General features: G+C 42.5%; 1 protein-coding gene across 19 annotated transcripts in view; it reads left to right on the forward strand.

Annotated features, from left to right (window-relative positions):
* TMCC2 (transmembrane and coiled-coil domain family 2) overlaps positions 1 to 18,935 on the forward strand; it is a 96,929-nt gene that overhangs the window by 40,977 nt on the left and 37,017 nt on the right. For 7 of the 19 annotated variants that reach the window (XM_083618235.1, XM_083618247.1, XM_083618238.1 and 4 more), the window contains exon 1: positions 11,668 to 11,957. The exons of 4 other annotated variants lie outside the window; for them this stretch is intronic. Coding sequence is in view for 4 of the 15 variants with exons in the window: in XM_083618245.1 (XP_083474371.1) it covers positions 4,958 to 5,098 (141 nt within the window). In the remaining 11 variants the exon portion in view is untranslated. 8 more of the 19 variants (XM_083618245.1, XM_083618246.1, XM_083618241.1 and 5 more) reach the window with 6 other exon arrangements.

Below are 18,935 nucleotides of genomic sequence, written 5' to 3' on the forward strand. Positions count from 1 at the left end.
CACTTTAAGACTGTGTTCATGGAAGACAATCTTACTTGGCTCTGAGTGATCACCAAATAAGAAGGGTAGGTCTGCCCCTGCTGCTTAAACACCTATGGTCATGCCTCTTCCTCACTTAGTATGCTTGAAAAAGGGTTGTGTACGCTTATCGACATACAGATGTAAAGCTCAACCATCAAGGGAGATCCTGAGTGGCCCAGGATCTTCCCTTGGATGGTAGAGCCTCCACTTACATAGGGCACCTTCTTATTCTCATACATAGTAAATGCAGGAGGGTGTGTGGTTTCTGAGCAAGTCAATAGCTGGGCATGGAGGGGCAGGAGCAGCCTTATAGCCATGTGATACACACATTCCGGCATTCTTTGAGCACATGGGGTAGGGGTTTCTCAGTCCCCCTACCAACAGTGCAGCAGCAGGGGCTAATGGCTGAGAAAGTTCTGGCTTAAGGGACAGGACTGACAAGTGAGTTCTGAACAAAGTCATAATTTAATTGGTGGACAGTGCTCAAAAAACAGGAGCAGCAAAACTCAGCCCCCTTAGCTTTTGTGATAGCTTCCTTAATTACTCTTTTATTGAAGGGAAGGGGGAGCAGGGTATGATTTGGGTAAAATTAGGAGGAGGCAGGGTGGGTCTTGGAGGTTTTATCAAGAATCATCCTGCCTTTCTCCCACTTTAATTTCAAGACTCGACTGTCCCACATTGTTAAAGTTTGAGGACCTTCAAAATACACAGGCATAACAGTGCAGCATAAAGCTCCTGTCTAATTCTGTAGAGTGGCACATGAGAGACTTTGCCTAACTACTTATAGAAGGCATTTAGAGAAAAAATTAACAAAATGTATGTGGCAACATAATCTTTATTTTATTTATTGAATTTCTATACCGCCCTATACCCAGAGATCTTAGCGCAGATCACAGAATAAAATATTGGCAGTGTAAGGACCTTGGTGGCAATAAATAGCACTTATGTGCAGCCTGTTTGAAGGTTAAAACATTATGGGAGAATGTTTTTTAAAGTTGTGTTGGATGTTGTAAGGATATGTTCTTCCAACATCTCCATGAAGAGTGAATGCGTGGAGAGGGGAGTTGTACATGTGCTCAGTTGAATGTCAGCAAGGACTCCTTTTGAATTTAAGTGCATGCACACAAATGGTGCTTCCAGATGGGGGCTTAATATTGTAACTGGTCAATGAGATGGCAAACAAGTTGTTGGCAACATTAGAAAACAAAAACAAACTTCTAGTCAATTTCTGCAAGAAAGAAAAAAATATAGATTAAACAGGCATTAAATTGAGGGGGATTGTGGACTGGCTAGGACTGATGGAAGTTCTAGCACAAAGCATCTGAAGAGCACCAGGTGATGGTTTGTTTAAATGCATACCTTTAGCTAAGTTCTGTGGTGAAAAAGAATCAGGTAGTCTATTTCTAGATAAATGGATTTATGATTTACTAACATTTTAGTTACAAACAGAATGTTAATCCAAATCTTTTTGTCCTCTCTTTGTGAAGGTCTGTAGGGACTCGTATGTGCTGAATATTTGTAAAATAGTAAGAACACACCAGATAAAACATAGCGATAACAGAACAGAAAAGAAATCGGGAGTTCATTGCATAATATCTTAAGCGTAAGAGCTAGATTATCTATCTCTTATATAATTGCTCTGCATCAGCAAGAGCTTTTCATTGCTATTGATACGTGCAATTAAGTCTCTGCTGTCTGCCATGTCAAACACAGTTTTGACTCACCATCTCCTCTCCAAGGCCACTTGATCCCAAGACGCCCCAGACGACTCCATTCTTCTGCTCGAGTTCTGCTAATCCAGATCTCCCTCTGCTGGCAGCAAAATAAAATGATACAAAGTTAGAATTTCACAAAAATCATGCTGGGCAGGAGACATTCGGGAATCAGGTGATTGATTGGGCTGCTGAGTAAATCAACCCAGTATTTAATTATTTCAGGAACTGCTTCAAGGCATATTAATCTTTTTATGTCCCTTGGAATAACAGGGTGAGATTAAGAAATCTGGAAGCTCTCATTGTGGAATTTATTCCAGTGGATTTACAAACCTCTCAGATGGAATACTGTGGTACCTCGGGTTACATACACTTCAGGTTACAAACCCCGCTAACCCAGAAATAGTACCTCGGGTTAAGAACTTTGCTTCAGGATGAAAACAGAAATCGTGCTCCGGTGGTGTGGCAGCAGCAGGAGGCCCCATTAGCTAAAGTGGTGCTTCAGGTTAAGAGCAGTTTCAGGTTAAGAACAGACCTCCGGAACGAGTTAAGTTCTTAACCCGAGGTACCACTATATGCACAGGAAAACACACTTAACTTCAGACTAGGATGACCAGGGGAAAGGAAAATAGAATTTGTGTATTATTTCAGAAATTGTGTTACAGTGGTACCTCGGGTTAAATACTTAATTCGTTCCGGAGGTCTGTTCTTAACCTGAAATTGTTCTTAACCTGAAGCACCACTTTAGCTAATGGGGCCTCCTGCTGCCGCCGCGCCGCTGGAGCACAATTTCTGTTCTTATCCTGAAGCAAAGTTCTTAACCTGAAGCACTATTTCTGGGTTAGTGGAGTCTGTAACCTGAAGCGTATGTAACCTGAAGTGTGAAGCGTATGTAACCTGAGGTACCACTGTATTTAAGAAATTTGTGTGAGTTAGGCAGATTTGCCTTTAGATTCAAACCAAATTGAATCTTCCACCCTAAAATACTCCTATTAAAGTGTGTATATCATGGCAGCCTAATGTAACCACCACACAAGGCGTTTCCTATACAGTATAATGTTGCTGCAGCAAGAGCCTGATTTGGGGCTGAGGCCCTTAATGTGATAGTATGAATATATCAGTGGCGAAAGGGAGAGTGGGCACTGATCCCCAAGGCCCCCTTCCCCCACCATCCAGAATGCTCAAACCAGCCAGAAGAACAAACGAGTTTTGAGACGCCTTAAAACCTACAGTGGCACCTCGGTTTACGAACTTAATCCGTTCCAGAAGTCTGTTCTTAAACCGAAACCGTTCTTAAACCGAGGCGCGCTTTCCCTAATGAGGCCTCCTGCCGCCGGTGCCCTCCCACCATTTGGATTCCGTTCTTAGACCGAGGTAAAGTTCGCAAACTGGGACACTACTTCCAGGCTGCTTGGCGTGAAATTCACTGCCAGTGGTATAGCCCTTTCTCTTACCCCATTCAGAGCTTTGCAAGCTTATTCCTCCCCAGATAGGAAGTGTGAAAAGAGCTGCCAGTCCATATTTCCACTGAAACTTGGCAAAGTCTGTTAGCTTTTAGAGTTCCCTAGCCTGCAATCCTGCACACACTTTTGAATATGTCTATTGCACAGAGTGAGACTTAGTTCTGAGTAAATATGGAGGGATTGTGTTGCATGTATAATATGACTGCCAGATCTTGCCATCTGACATGTTTGCTGCTAATTACTGCAGATTAAGCTTCCTGTTTCAATTTGAGTTCAAGGTGGGGTTAGTTGAGATGAGAGATTCCATGACTACTAGCATGGCTGTTATTACCACGAGTAGTGTTTATTTGGGGGAAATGCAGGGCCATACCTTTTAGCCAGCATAAGTAAGGAAAAGGCTTGTATCTGTAGATGCATAGGAGAAAGGGACAGGTTTGATAGCAAGGTAGTGAGAATGAACAGGGTTAAGTAGTATTAGATAGACTCATAGAGTTGGAAAATACCCTGAGGATCATTCCGTCCACCCCTCTGCAAGGCAGGAATATTCAGCTGTCCCATACGGGGATCGAACCTGCAAAAGTGCAGTGATGATCCAGAAAGTGGAGAAATATTGGGGGGGGGGGAGAGGAAAAATGAGAGAGCATTGAATAAAAGTATTTATTTATTTCATAAAAATTATATCATGGAATTATAGAACTGAACAGTTGGAAGGGACCCCAAGGGTCATCTAGTCCAACCCCCTGCAATGCAGGAATCTCAACTAAAGCATCCATGATAGGTGGCCATCCTACCTCTCCTTAAAAACCTCCAGTGAAGGAGTGTCTACCAGCTTCCGAGTGAGTCCGTTCCACTTGATTTTAAGAAAAGAAAAAGCTTGATTCTAAGGAAAAACTTCATCCCCAATTAGCTCTCTCTGTGTTGTTTATAACATATAAAAAATAAGTAGCTGAGTCAATCCGTAATCCCCCCCCCCAAACCACAGTAAGAACTTGAAAGCTTGTTCCCTATTTTGCAACATTTTAGTTGGTCTAAAAAACACATTAAATGCCCACTATAATATATTTGTTGTTTGTTAGCCATGTATCTCCCCGTTATTTATTATAAATAATTTATGTTGTATGTTGGGGCAGAGACCGATCTTTTTTGCTTATGCAAAACACCTTGTGCATTGATGACACTATATAAATACTAACATGGGTTATTATTTTCACAGCAACATTGATTTTATTTAAGAAACATTATGTCCAGCTTTTTTCAGCACAGTAGTTTTCAGTGTAGATTTTCCACAGTATTGAAATCAACTACAATTTTATTATGGGATCTGCCATTTGAGATTTAGCGCACAATTAGTATTTCATTATTTAATTAGCATGGGTGTTTAATTAATTAGCATTAGTATTTAATTAAGGATACATTGCTATTACCACTTCCACAAATGATGTGCAAGCAGGATGTGGAGCATAGGATTAACCTGCAGCAGCTCAGATCACGAGTCTGTGAAATCAGATATCTTGTATCTCAGGGTGCCTGATACCTACACTTGGACAATAAGGCACAAATCCTGTGTTAATGCATTTCTTCCTTTGAACGTTCTTGCACATAGGGTGGGTTTCATGCTTGTACGATAATGCACACTGCCGAGGAGGAGGAGGAGGAGGAGGAGGAAGATGCGAGTTTCAGCATCAGCTGTCTTGCTGATGAGGCTGTTTTCTTTGTAGTGAGAGAAGGTAGCACAGCATTTCTGTCTGAAGCCAGCTGGTGATGCTGCAGCCTTGCAAGAAGGATTTGCATGGTGGTGGGGAATACAGATTTCCCATCCGCGCACCAAACCACTGCTGGGTGACTGAAGCATCTGCCTCGCCTGGAGAGGGTGATGGTGCTGTGCAGACCCCAGCAATGGAGGTAGGAGTGCTCCAAGGGGGGCATTTTCATTATCTCACTAATCTCCCCTTTGGTGACCTGCCAGACTTCCCTGGAAGAGAGTGAGACAGAAGGGGATTACCGAGACTGGAATCACCCATCTCGCTGAGCAGCCGCAGGGGGAGGTGGGAGGGATGGGAATGATTGGTGTTCCACCCTCAGGCCTTAATCCCCACTGGCTGTCGCTCAAGCAGGATGGTTTGCAGGCGCTGTCGGATTAAAGCAGAATGGAAGGGTTCTGTAGGGTTGAAGCCTTCCTGCATGGCTGAAGTAATATTTTACCTTCCAACCCTCCGCCTTGCCAAGAAGGGCTGCTGCACGCTGGGACCCCAAGCAGGATTTGTACATGGTGCCACAGGAGAGAGGGGCAGAAGGTCACCTGGGATTGCACCCCCTGCCTGATTCCACGAGATGGTTCATACCCAGGTGAGCGTTCAGTCTGGACATCCAACCCGGACTTCCTCCCCCAAGTTGGAGGCTTTGAAGTGCATTGTTCTACCTTTGGAATGTGAATGACGGGAGAGAGGGGAGGGGTGCCTGATAGGCAACAATGGAGCAGGCTGTTGAAAGGTGGAACAAAGAGGTAACTGATCGCTCTCAGTTTGAAATTCAATAGCATAAGGATACATTGGTTGAAATCCAGGGTCGGAGGCTTGTAGCATCAACAGTGGAAGACGCTTGTTGCAGCATTAATTTTTTTCGTTTTTAACAAAAACAATTCAGTGTGAATCCAATGTCACTTCTAAAGCACAACGTGCCCCCAGCCGTGTTTGCCAGCAAATACAGAGCTCTAGAGGTGGTGGGACAGTTGAAATGGAGGCAGATTGGACTCTTGCTGTGATTTTTGCAACCCAGCGAGAGAGAGTGGGAAGTGTGTGTTTTGGGTATGTGCTGGGAGTGTAGGATGGTTGCACCTGTGATGAAGCAGGCTGACTGTACTCTCATGCGGGTGGAGGAGGCAGAGCAGCTGTGCTGATCTATTTACAGTATTTGCCTGGCTCCAGCGGGAGATCTGTGCCTTCATGTCCTAGATAAAAACCTTTCTTTTGCTCCTGCTCAAACAGATATGGCACACTGGAAACCTTCTAATGTAAAGTGCTCTGTGCTACAGCGTTCCAGGAACCTCTTGAATCCATTGATGAGAGTTTTAAGGCGATTCTGATAAATAGGGCAGTATCTGTACAAATATAATTGCTGTACTGTGCCAGAACAAAGATCCCTAGCACAGCATTCTGTCCCCGACTAGAGCCTCTCATATGGCCAAAGGAAGCTTGCAAACAGGGCAAGTCTGCAGGAGCTATCCTTATTCTTTGCTCCTAGCATTGTGTAATTATCAGCAAACTGCCTCTGAATGTGGAGGCTCCATTGCTAGCTATTATGTCCTTCAGCCACTGATGTCCCTGCCCTCTATCTAATCTGATTATTGATTGCTGGTGGGTGGACAATGTATTTTTTTATTGCTTTGGGCTATTTTATAGTATCTTTGCATTTTTACAATGTAAGTCACTATGAGACTCTCTTTTTTCATAGGAACATAGGAAGCAGTCTTATATTAAGTCAGACTTTTGGTCCAGCTGTCCCAATATTGCCTACAATTAGTGGTAGTGGCTTCTCCAGAGTTTCAGACCAGAGTCTCTCCCAACTTTAACTGGAAATGACAGGGATTGAACCTGGGACCTTTTGTATGCAACTCAGATGTTCTACCTGAGCTGTGGCCCTTTCCCTTCTATAAAAAAGCAGTTAATAAATTGAATAAATCATCACCATCATAGTCAATCTACTTCACTAATGCTCATCTCAGCAATCTCTGTAAATGATAGTATGATATGGTATGATGAGTAATGATAAATTAATTGTGATATTTCTCTCCCTCCCCAAATCTGGATTTAGACTAGTGACATTCTCTGTGTTGCCTGGGTACTGCAGTAGCTTTGCTGGTTCTTTAAGTTTATTCCAATTTCTTCTTCTAGTAGCAGAAGACATGCTGGGACTCATTAAATCAGAACTTGGCCAACATATTTCTAAAACAAACATGTGCACACAAATCACTATGTAATTAGGATTTGGGGGTACAGTGCCCCCCCAAACAAATCCAAACACTTTTTTAGTTTCATCTTTGGCTGTTTGCAGCCATGTTGATCAGACAAACACAGGAATGTGCCTTATGTTGTGTCAGATCCATCTAGCTCACTGTTGTCCACACTGGACAGAGCCCATCTATATATACTAGTAACAGTAAGAGCTCCCCATAACCTGTTTGAAGATCTCCCATTCCCACAGCTTTGTTTGTTTGTTTGTTTGTTTGGTTATTACATTTCTATACTGCCTTTCCTTCTTAGGAGCTTAGGACAAGGCACTTGGGGTGTCCTTTGATCCAATATTGACAGCTGAGACCCAAATGGCCTCAGTGACCTCAATGACCAGTTTCTGCTTGTTTGTCAGCTGCGGCCTTTCCTGCATAGGGATAGCCTGGCTACAGTGATCCTCCAGATCTGATAACCTCCAGATTGGATTGCAATAAGTACATGATAGGTATCTTGAAAATGGTTCAGAAGCTCCAGTCTGGCTGCTAAAATTCTGGCTGGTTTACCCAGGAGATGTATTAATGTCAGTTCATAACAAACTACATTGGCTTCCAGTTCACTACTGAGTGAAATTCCGGTGTTTATCTTCAAAGGGCTTGGGCTCCAAATATCTGAGGGAGAGCACCTCCTCCCATATCAGCTCGCCTGTGCATTAAGATAATTAAAAGAGACCCTTCTCCATGTTTCCTCTTTAGGAGAAGCACATTACAAATGCATAATAGAGAGGACTTCTCTGTGGTGGCACCACCACTATGGGCTTGTCCTCCCAAGAGAGAAGGTGCCAAAATTTGTTTTTGTTTTTTGACACCAGGTTAATGCCTTGTTTGTTTGTTTTGCCAGGCATTTTAGATTACGGTGTTTCAAACTGGTTGAATGTTTTTATTCCTCTGAATTGTATTGCATTGTTTATTATATTTTATTCTGCATTTTCAAGTCTCCTTGTAGATCATGGTGTGATTAATTTTTGGATATAGGGTGGCTTTATTTTTATTTTTTTAAAATTAAATGCATATATGTAAATAAATTCATGCAGCTACTCAAGTTTATCATCATAGCAACCATTGGGGGTAGGCTAATTTTAGAACCATCAGGGATCTGAATGCATTCTTCCTAGTTTGGATCTAGTACTTTACCCATTGCACACACATGGACTGTACACACCACGTGCAGTCTCTAGAGACTCTGGATTTAGATCAGTTGTAGATTATCCAGATTCCATAGGTTTAATTAAGGATTGTTGTTATAATGCCCATTGTTTGTGTTTCTTCACAATAGCTGGTTGTCGAAGATCCCTTCTGGCATATTTTTACTCTGGTACATGAGATGTACTGGGAAAACTGCTGTTCTGCCAAATATTGTGGTGTAGCTGGTTGCATTTACACTTCCTGCATCATGCCTTTTTCCTGATTCTGTGTGAGACTGAGATTGATTCCTGGCTGGCAACAGATAGTTCATATTTCATAAGCTGTTCATTGAATTTGTTCTTTCAGTAAAGGTCTGTAGTGGTATTACCTCTATAAAAGGTTCTACACATCTTGAGTAGCTATAGACCGATGATTACTCTTTCGGAATGGAGAAGGTCGGTGACCAGCAATTGCACTTTCAGAGTGCTGTGTTACCCAGAGGGAAGCTTCTGGATCTGAGAAGGAAGCCTGCTTTAGTTCATTATGACCAGGAAGCAACAGTATACAGAAGGACCTGAGGCTTGTCAGTTTGAAAGTCACAGATACTCCTTCGGCAGGGGGAGCATTGGAATTAGGTTTGTGACATCCTTCCATTTAGCTGTCACACAGATACACCACCCTAACATTATGTTCAAAGTTCATGCTCTAAAACAATGGCTCTTTAAAAAAATGTAATCTTGTAGGATGTCACTTAATTGCTAGAAAAGGTATAATCTTCCCTCTGCTTCTGCTTAGTGTGAGGGTTGGGCTCAAAGATAGAGCTCCATTGTCAACCCACCCTAGGCCCTCAGTAGCAAGTGCCTGGTATTGTGTGCTTTGAAATTGCAGTATAGAAGCCACTGCTTTTGGTCTGGTGATAGGAATCTAACTCTGCAATTGTCATGTACACACTGCCGGGTGGGGAAGAGCTCTCTGGGTTTAGAAGGTCCAAACTTGATGACGTGTGGAATAAGTCAATGCATTTCATGTTATCTGCTTTGTTAATTAATAAATAAATAAATAAATAATAATAACACAGAGGGGACGAGGATTGGGACTGTAGCTTGCTAAAGGAGAGATTTAATTGTTGATGTAAATGGCTTCTTCCCCACCATGGCAAAGAGTTGCTTCAGTGGGAGGGGGGCAGTTTTAATTGCAACCATAGCACAGGAAGAAAGGGTTAAACTCTGCCTCCCTGTTCATGATGGTCCCTATCCTGATCCATCTCCCCCCCCCCCCCCCGAAAAAAAACCACATACACAAATGCTCAATGCATTCAGACATTTAATGTGTCATCTAGCTGGGTCATTCTGAAATGCTTGAGTTTGTTTTCAGAGTTAACCCTGGCTCTCTCGGCCACAGTGTAAAGTTGCTGTAGCAAACATGACAGCAGCAGCTGTGCCCTGCCTGCTCCCTTTCCTTAAAGCATTGTCATCATGCTTTAGACATTCCAGGGCCTCAGTTAGAGAATTGCTTGAAGCCTGCGTGGCTTGATGGTAATGGGCCAGATTTAAAACTCTACAGCTGGGTGGGTGTATGTCATCTAAGTTACCTCATAGGGAAGAAAAGCTGGCCTGATTTTGCGTGTGGCTTTCTTTCCACCATGCTTCACAAAGGCACGCTGTGATTGCCACATACATGTCTCCTGTCATCCAGCAATGAAATACAATCGCATTGCCTCTAGGGTGAAGCATGCTGTTTTATTTTGGTCAGAGAAAGCAGGAGAGTGTATGATCATGTTGCACTCTTTTGTTCGTGCCAACCAAGTCTATTTGCGATGTCCTGTATAAGGAAAGTGGGATAGAAATCACACACACACACACACACACACACATGCATAAATAAATATGACAGTGGCTGTTCCTTCTACTTCCTCTGTTATTTGCTTTGCCTATAGCCGTCATTTACCCTTACTATGTTTATGTAGCCTCAGCTAGAACTGAAACATGAAAAGTCATGTTCTGTGTCTCCCCCGCCACCTGAGTTCTTGTGCAAATGAAATCAGTTGGCCATAGAACTCCTGGCTTCTTTGGGTTCCTTGGAGCACAAGGCATTTGGATGCCCATCTGCTAAGCATTTTCTCAGACTTTCCATTTCGCTCAAAACTTCCCTATCTGTGACAGTGTCTTGAAATAGATGTCCTTTTAATCCAGCTTTCCTCAAGCTGATACCTTCCAGACATTTGGGACTGCGGTTGTTATGCTCCCTGGCCATAGGCCATGCAGGCCAAAGGTGATGGAGGCTGGAATCCAAAACATCTGGAGGACACCAACTTGGGGGTGGCTATTTTAATCGTAATACTTAGATATCAGAAACTCTAGGAAGTAGAACTATTCCTTTGCCTCTGTGGTTTCACTCCAAATTTGGTGCCTCATTAAGATGGAAATGTTATTGATTCCTAGTTTTCCATAGTGCCATATATTGAATTATGGTCTATTTCTTAAAGCGATTGATGTGGAAATCTGAGGTAGTGGTGGTTGATGGTGTGTGCATCTATATTGTTGCACGCCACCCCTGTCTCCAAGCAGTGCGAGATTTCAGGGGTTCCAGACTCTTACCCAGAGTTCGTGTTTCTTTTGGAATGATGCACAGCGGAGACTGTGGTGTCTTTATGAAATATGGTTTATTTACAGATATATTCAACCTGAGCCTACAGTGGAGGGGTTCACAGCATCAACACCCAAAGAGGATCTTGCTTTTCCTGTAGGCCACAGCCTTGGATTCCAGCATAAATCAGGCATGGCTCTGTCTCCCAGCTGCCCAGCTGCAGTCTTCCCACTTCCACCTTTTAGATCACATAAGTTAACTCTGGCCTTTGTTTTTCTAACTACCAGGGAAATGAGGACCGGTGGGGGGCCTACCCATTTGCTGTCTGGCACAGAGCCACTTCCTTTGTTACCTTAATAGCCTGTACTTAGAGGACCATTCCCTCACTAGGGAGTTAGCCTGGCTATTCCTGGAATTGAATCTATGCTGGATCCAGGAATTAGAAGGAGGCTCAAGCAATGCAGTCTACCCCACAAAAAACTCATAACAATATGTTTTAAATAGAAAAAGATGAGAGTGGTTCCAGAACTTTTCAAGGACTGGGTGCTTCTAATCTTTGCAAATCCTGGCATGCCATCAGTGAGCTGCCTGCTCTTCAGACTGGAACCCATCACTCCAGAAGGTCTGTCCAAGTTTGTCACTTCTGACAAGGCATTTTCTTGTTGGCTGGGACTTGGGTGCAGCAGCTATGACTCCTTCCTCCATGCCAGCTGGCCTCTGACCGTGTTCGGTTTCGGGACTTTGCCTCCCTTTGCCCTTTTAAAGATTGGGTTACTTAGAGAGTCGACAACTGTCTGGGGCATGAAAAACTGCCTCGGAGAGCTGGAGAGTTTGGACGGTTCCAGAGAAACTCTTCAGAGACCAAAGCACGTAAACTAGAGGAGAGGAGTATTTTCTGGCTGGAAAGAAAGACAATGGTAAAGGCAAAGGACTATCCTTGGGAGACGTTTTGAGGAACGAATAGAACTGACCTAGCACAGTGACCTTTTGGTCAAAGGAAGCTGGAGATCAAGATTGGCTTCTCAGCAGAGGAGATTGGCTTCCAGAGTATCCTTTGTGTTTTCTAGCTGTATAGCATGGAGATGGGATGTTATGTTTTTCTGCATTACTGTGATTTCTTGATTTTCGCGCTCTCTGTGTAAGGTAGAGGGGATTTCCCAGGCTTTCCTTAATGGTGAGGAGGTATGTGATTGGAATGCAATTTTTGTAAGCAGATGTATGGACACGCTTCCTAGAAGTCTTACTATCCCATTTTCTGATTGCTTCTAATCTTTGGGGTTCATTTAGTTTCAGGTCATCTGGGTGTGTTAGCTCACAGAAGGCATTTGTTTCTCAGTTTTGGATGTTGACCCAGGTATACTAATGTTATACAGTAATCACAATAATGCTTTATAGTAAAACTGTAAAATGTTCAGTGTTTTATTAATGAAGAGGGTTACTCTTTTCCTGAATGAATCCTTTGCCAAGAGAGTTAACACAGCCCTGAATTCAATGGATGGAATCGTAGTAACATGAGCTCTCCTTCCTTAGGTAAGACCTCTGGTTCCTTAATGCAGAAGGACTGAGCACAGAAGCAAAGGAAGAAAAAATTAGGAACATTGCACTAATTTATTTCTCTGTGCAGAAACACATCCCTAGGTTGATGGAAGTGGTTGTGTTTACATTTAATACATGCTGTTACTACTACTACTACTACTACTTTATTTAGTGCATTTCAAAATTGCAAGGTGCATTATATCCATTGAATGGTCTTTTTTTCCTATGTGTACATAGTTTTTTTTATCACCACTGTACACTCAGTACAAAGATCTCATTCAAAAGGTAAAAGATATAAGGCCGGGTGGGATGAAAAAAAACACACCTCCCAGCAGCCATAAAGCATCTTATTCCAGTAATCTTTACAACAACCCTGTGAGGTAGTCTAGCAGTATTATCCCCATATAACAGATGGAGAAGCAGCGTGAGTGAGTGGGGGTGGTGGAGACTGAGGCTGAGTACAATCTTCTGTATGTCTGCTTAGAAGTAAACCCCACATAACTGAATGGGGCTGGCTACCAAGTACGTTGGAGCTACAGTTCTGTACCTAGTAACCTGGGAAAAGCCCCACTGAATTCATAGGGACATGCTTTTGAGTAGAGGATTGCACTGTGAATTACTTAGTGACTGTGTGACATTGAAATGAGGGAGTTTCCAGCTCCCTATCCTGTGCCATCTCTAAAGCCACTTGAAAAATATAAACAAAATCAAACTTTAGAAAATGCAGTTTTCCTGTTTCTTTCCTCCCTCTTTGTCTTTTGTTGGTACGGAAAGCAGTGAAGTCAGCAGGGCTGAACCGCATGTCATACAGTGCCCAGTGGAAAAAATGGAGTAAGACTTTCCTAACCAGTTCCTTTGATGCCATAAGCATGCTTGGAATTGTACTAGTAAGCCTGTGGCCAACCAGATTTTGTTGGATTACAAGTCCCATCATCCCTCACCACTAACTTTGCTGGCTGGACTAGATGTGATTTGGAGTCAGAAACATATGGAGAACCACAGGGTCCCGTCCTGCCTGATCTGGACACTCACAAGTCCTGCTGAACTCAGCTCCAAGTAGGGCGGCCAGATTCAAAAGAAGGCATTACTCTGCACCTTTAATAGTTGTGTAGATGGGAGGATTTCACCAGGTGTATTGTGTGTGAAGCTGAAATTTCTTCTGCACATCTGTTAAAGGTGCAGGAGTCTGATCTCCTCCTTCCCTTGGCCACCCTAACTTCAACACTTCTTCAAATCTGAAACCCCCCCCCTTTAATTTGGACCTCATCTAGAGCAAAGGAGTTGGTTTTTTAATTTTGTACTGAGGCTGGTTTGATAAATAAAGCATGTCATGTATGATTTGGTCAGAAATAACACAGACTTTGACTCTTAAGGTTGTAAGAACATAGGAAGCACCTGCTGGATCAGGCCAATCATCCTGTTTTCACAGTGGTCAGCCAGATGTGTATTCTTAATTTGGTGGAGGACTTCACACACTGTAGGTTTAATTCTTTTTCCAAGTTCAGCTGAATGCATGGGAAAAGCTCTAGGTCTGTTAGTCAGGAATTCTAGAGTTTTTAAGTTTTTAAACTTAAGTGAAACACTGGTTCTTTGGATGGTGATGGTAAAATTGTCACTGATGTACAAGAGTCAGGGAGCTGGTTTTATGTTAGTTTATTGTTTTTAAATTGTGAGAGCTTGGGAGCGGTGAGAACTTATTTACAGATGTATATACTTGGTGTGTATTTTTGCAAACAGGAGGACCAGATGTAATGAATATAATGCAGCCTTTACATCTTATATTACCACTCCCCTTTAAAAGTCTCTTCAACTTGGAGAATGTGAGGAGGTTGCAGTTGGGCATCGGTTAAATGTGGGCAAGAGTGCTTTCAAAGCAGCATGGTACCCTTCATCTCCCCTCAGCCTCAGCTAGCATGGTGAATTGTCAGGAATGATGGGGATTGGAGTCCAACATCTGGAGGGCACCTTGTTGGCTGCCTCTGTTCTGGGCGGGGGGGAAACCCTGGTCACATTTTGCAGCTGTTATACTGGAATAAAGAATCCCTATAAATTGTGCAAGAAAAAGCCCGAGCAAGATATGGATTCCTATGACCTTCTGGTATATCCTTTCTGTGTTCTTCCATGTGGGATCAGTAGATGCAAATGGAGTAGGAAATGGATGAATTATAGATTAAAAACAGTAATCTCAAAATGCTGGCTGTTCTTGGATATGTTGATCAAAAGCCTAGTCTCCGCAAGAAGAAAGAGGAAGGTTGACCACTAGTGGCAGCTTCAGGATTCCTTTCTTCAGTTCAGGGGTTTTTAGAAACCAGCTTATGACCAAAATTGGAGACTAAAGGATTGTGGTAGGAGGCAGCCTTTATCTCTCTTTAGCAAGAATATATACTCCAGATTAGTTACCCTTTCACACACATGAGCTAGACAGGCATACAACTAAAAGCAAGCTTGTAAATAGGCAGTCACTTGCTCACCTGTGGCTAGTCAGAATTGCCACCAGGTGAGCAAATAGGGAGATTTTTAAAATATAAATGGAGTTTGCGCCCTCTCCCCATCTCCCAGGCTGTAGATGTGCTTTATCAATGACTTATACTGGTATGCATGCACAGGTGAGCATTGAAAAGTGTGGGCTGGCAACTTATTTGTAAGGCTGGTTAAAAGTAACAATGCTAGTGGTGTTTTTTTTTTAAATAAAATTTTATTGATTTTACAACATATATTAAAACACAACACCTAACAATTAACAACACATAAACAAACAAACATATAAACACATATAATTTCTTAACCTCTCTTTCTTGAACCTTGTTTCAGCGACTTCCCCATACCTCCCTTTTCTGCATCCCTGTTTTAAACTTTTCCAGCAACCCCTAATTTCAATACTTGTAATTCAGTTTCTAATCTTTTTCCTCTTACCCAATTATTTATCACTGCAATTCTGTTTTACATTACCCACGACATTTTAGCACTCATTAATTTTACAACAGTTCTTAAGATAAACTTTAAATTTCTTCCAATCTTCTTCCACCGTCTCTTTTCCTTGGTCGCGGATTCTGCCAGTCATCTCAGCCAGTCCCATATAGTCAATCACCTTCGTCTGCCACTCTTCCAGCGTGGGTAGTTCTTGTGTCTTCCAATACTTTGCTAAAAGAACTCTTGCTGCTGTTGTAGCATACATAAAGAACGTCCTATCTTTCCTTGACACCAATTGACCTACCATGCCCAGGAGAAAGGCCTCTGGTTTCTTATGAAAAGTACACTTAAGTACCTTCTTAATTTCATTATAGATCATTTCCCAGAAGGCCTTAATCCTTGGGCACGTCCACCAAAGGTGGTAGAAAGTACCTTCAGTTTCCTTACATTTCCAGCATTTATTATTGGGCGTATGATAGATTTTTGCAAGCTTGACTGGGGTCATGTACCACCTATAAATCATTTTCATAATGTTCTCTCTTAAGGCATTACATGCCGTAAACTTTATACCGGTAGTCCATAACTGTTCCCAGTCAGCAAACATAATGTCATGACCGATGTCTTGTGCCCATTTAATCATAGCTGATTTAACCGTCTCATCCTGTGTATTCCATTTCAACAGCAAGTTATACATTCTTGACAAATTCTTAGTATTGGGTTCCAATAGTTCTGTTTCTAGTTTTGATCTCTCCACCTGGAAACCAGTTTTCCTGTCCAATGCTAGTGGTGTTGCAAGAAACAATGCAGTTAGTTGCTAGTGAAAAACTGAGAGGGAGTTGTTCTTGGGGACTTTTCTCCCTGACTCTCTTTTTGACTATGACTAAATAGCTTTGAAATGTGTTATTAAACCTGATCTCTGGCTCTCAGTGTCCCATCTGGTAGCACCCTCATATTGCCATTTCATAATTTCAATTCTTGTGAAAGCTGTCATTACGCAATACCTCTGAACAGCTACAGCAGACGTGTACACAAGGTATCTCATAATATGTGTGGGTAGCCTTTCCGGCTTTCTTGACAACTTGCTTTGTTTTTGCCTTATTTTTGTACTTATGAACTGATCTTGGGTGTCTGAAGTAGGGCCAAACAAGATGAGATGGTGACAGATAAATGCTGCTTTTTACATGTCTGCCCCACTCATATATAAATCTGGGGTGTTTCAGGAGGAAGGGAGGTATATTTAGACTGAAAACAGTGAGAGGGCTTCTGGAAGAGCCTTGCTGCTGTTAAGAGTTGTGTGCCTTCACTACCAGTCTTGAAGGTGCCATGACAGGCCGCCATGATTGTACTGCTAGAATTGGGCCACCAGGATATCACTGTACCTCTGATTGTTGGAAATAGGGAGTGAATAAGTGAATGAGGTTGAATCGCTCCACGTATTGTGCTGTGGTGCCACAGGAAAATAGACATTAGCTGTGGATGGGTGGAGGTGATACAAGGCTTGACTAACCATATCCAGACAGATCTTCAGATACCCAGCATTTTTTGTTCACATTTATCAGTTTGCATTCAACCAGCATGGGCCAGGCAGAGTACAGAGTGGCTTCCCATGCCGAGTGACAATATCATGTGCTCCCATTTCTGTATTATGGCGCCAAACCACAGGAAACTGTCTGGCAGTATCCTTAATTAACTGAGATAATTAGGCTGCAGATAAGAATTTCAGAGAGAGTATGCAGTGACATTTCAACCTGTTGCAGTTGCTCTGTAATCTAACTCTCTTCAAAGCAAGCTTTGTTGAGTTGCCAGCAGGCCCAGGCATGTGCTGTCATCCATAACAGGACTGGGTTGGACCCCAGCAGTGATCATGAAACTTTTGGAACTTTCCCTGGCAAATGAAAGTCCTTAAATAGCCTTCCCCTGGATTCCAACCAGAGAGCAGCAAATCCGCCAGCTTACTGGATGGTGGTAAATTTGCAGAGGTGAGTCACTGTTTTTTCACCACAGAGCTATTTGTTGAACAGCGCAGTCCTGCATGCTTACTCAGAAGTAAGCAATATTGTGTTCAACATTATAAATGATTCCCATTGAATAGGATTGCAGCCTCTGTTTAACCATAACATCTGTGCCCCAAACCCAAGTTTTGTACTCAATTGCTGGTTTTTTGTTTTTTTTTTTTAAAAAAGCATACAAAACTAAAGTCAAATCTGGGGCCATTTGTTAAAATATCCCTTAAAAAACCACAGGATTTTGGTGTGGTTTTTTTGCTGAATTAAGCCATGTAATTACCCTGTTTTAAACGACCATTGTTTAAGGGGCATTTTAATGATCAAGAGGATGGAGCAACTTCCCTATGAGGAAAGCTTACGCAGCGGTTCTCAACCTGTGGGTCCCCAGATGTTGTTGGACTACAACTCCCATCATCCCTGAGCTCTGGCCTTGCTAGCTAGGGGTGATGGGAGTTTTAGTTCAACAACATCTGGGGACTCACAGGTTGAGAAAGGCTGGCTTACTGCATCTGAGACTTTAGTTTAGAGAAACGGTGAGTAAGAGGTGACATGATAAAAGTTTATAAAAATTATGCATAGCATGGAGGAACTGGAGAGAGAAAAGTTTCTCATAACACTAGAACTCATGGAGATAGAATGAATCTGCAGGCTGAAAGATACAGGACAGATAAAATAAAGTACTTATTCACACAGTGCATAAATTGTGGAACTTGCTCCCATAGCAGACAGTGATGGCCACCAACCTGGATGGCTTTAAAAGAGAATTAGACAAATTCATGGAGGATCTGGTTACTGGTGGCTGTTAGGCACAATGGCTGTGTTTTATCTCCACTCTGCTTGCCAGTTGGTGAGTATCACAGGTGGGAAGAGTGCTGTTGTGCTCAAGTCCTGCTTGTGGGCTTCCCATAGGCTTCTGCTTGGCTACTGTGAGAGCAGGATGCTGGACTAGATGGGCCATTGGCTTGATTTAGCAGGCTATTCTTAACAAATGGCTTCAAGATTTGACTTCCATCTTTCTTTCATCAAAGAGTTTCTACCGCCCTCAAAGCCTATAAAAACTTGAAAAAATAAAAATTGTATCGAAACTATACAGAAAGTACAGTGACAATAAGAAACCATGCTATGAATGCTGCCTTTTATCCTTCTGCCGTTATTAGTGGTGTTTTGCACTGCAGCAACACTGAGGTGTTCCATTATGCTAGGAGCTGTATGGCTACCTACCAAGATGCATATTTCACAATCAGCATGGGAAGAGAATGTTGTTTCCATTCTCCTAATGAAGAACTAAGAGACTAATTAAAATAGCCTGCTCAAGGTCACTCCTTTCTTCTTTGCATACAGTTTTGTTGAATCTGTGCCTTCCGCATTGCAACGTTGCATTTTTATGGCAAGATGTAATCCCACAAGAAAAACTCCCAGAATGAGCGCAACAGAAGAACAATCTGTGGGAAGCTGCAGAGATATGTTTATAAATCAGAAAACAGATGGGAGAGGCTGGTGTTCAAATCTTCCTATAGGTGTCAAAATGCTAACCTGTTTGGAGACTCTGCTTCTTGATAGGAAGCTTTCATGC

The sequence above is a fragment of the Podarcis filfolensis genome (assembly GCF_964270895.1).
Source record: "Podarcis filfolensis genome assembly, chromosome: 6".
Taxonomy (NCBI): domain Eukaryota; kingdom Metazoa; phylum Chordata; class Lepidosauria; order Squamata; family Lacertidae; genus Podarcis; species Podarcis filfolensis.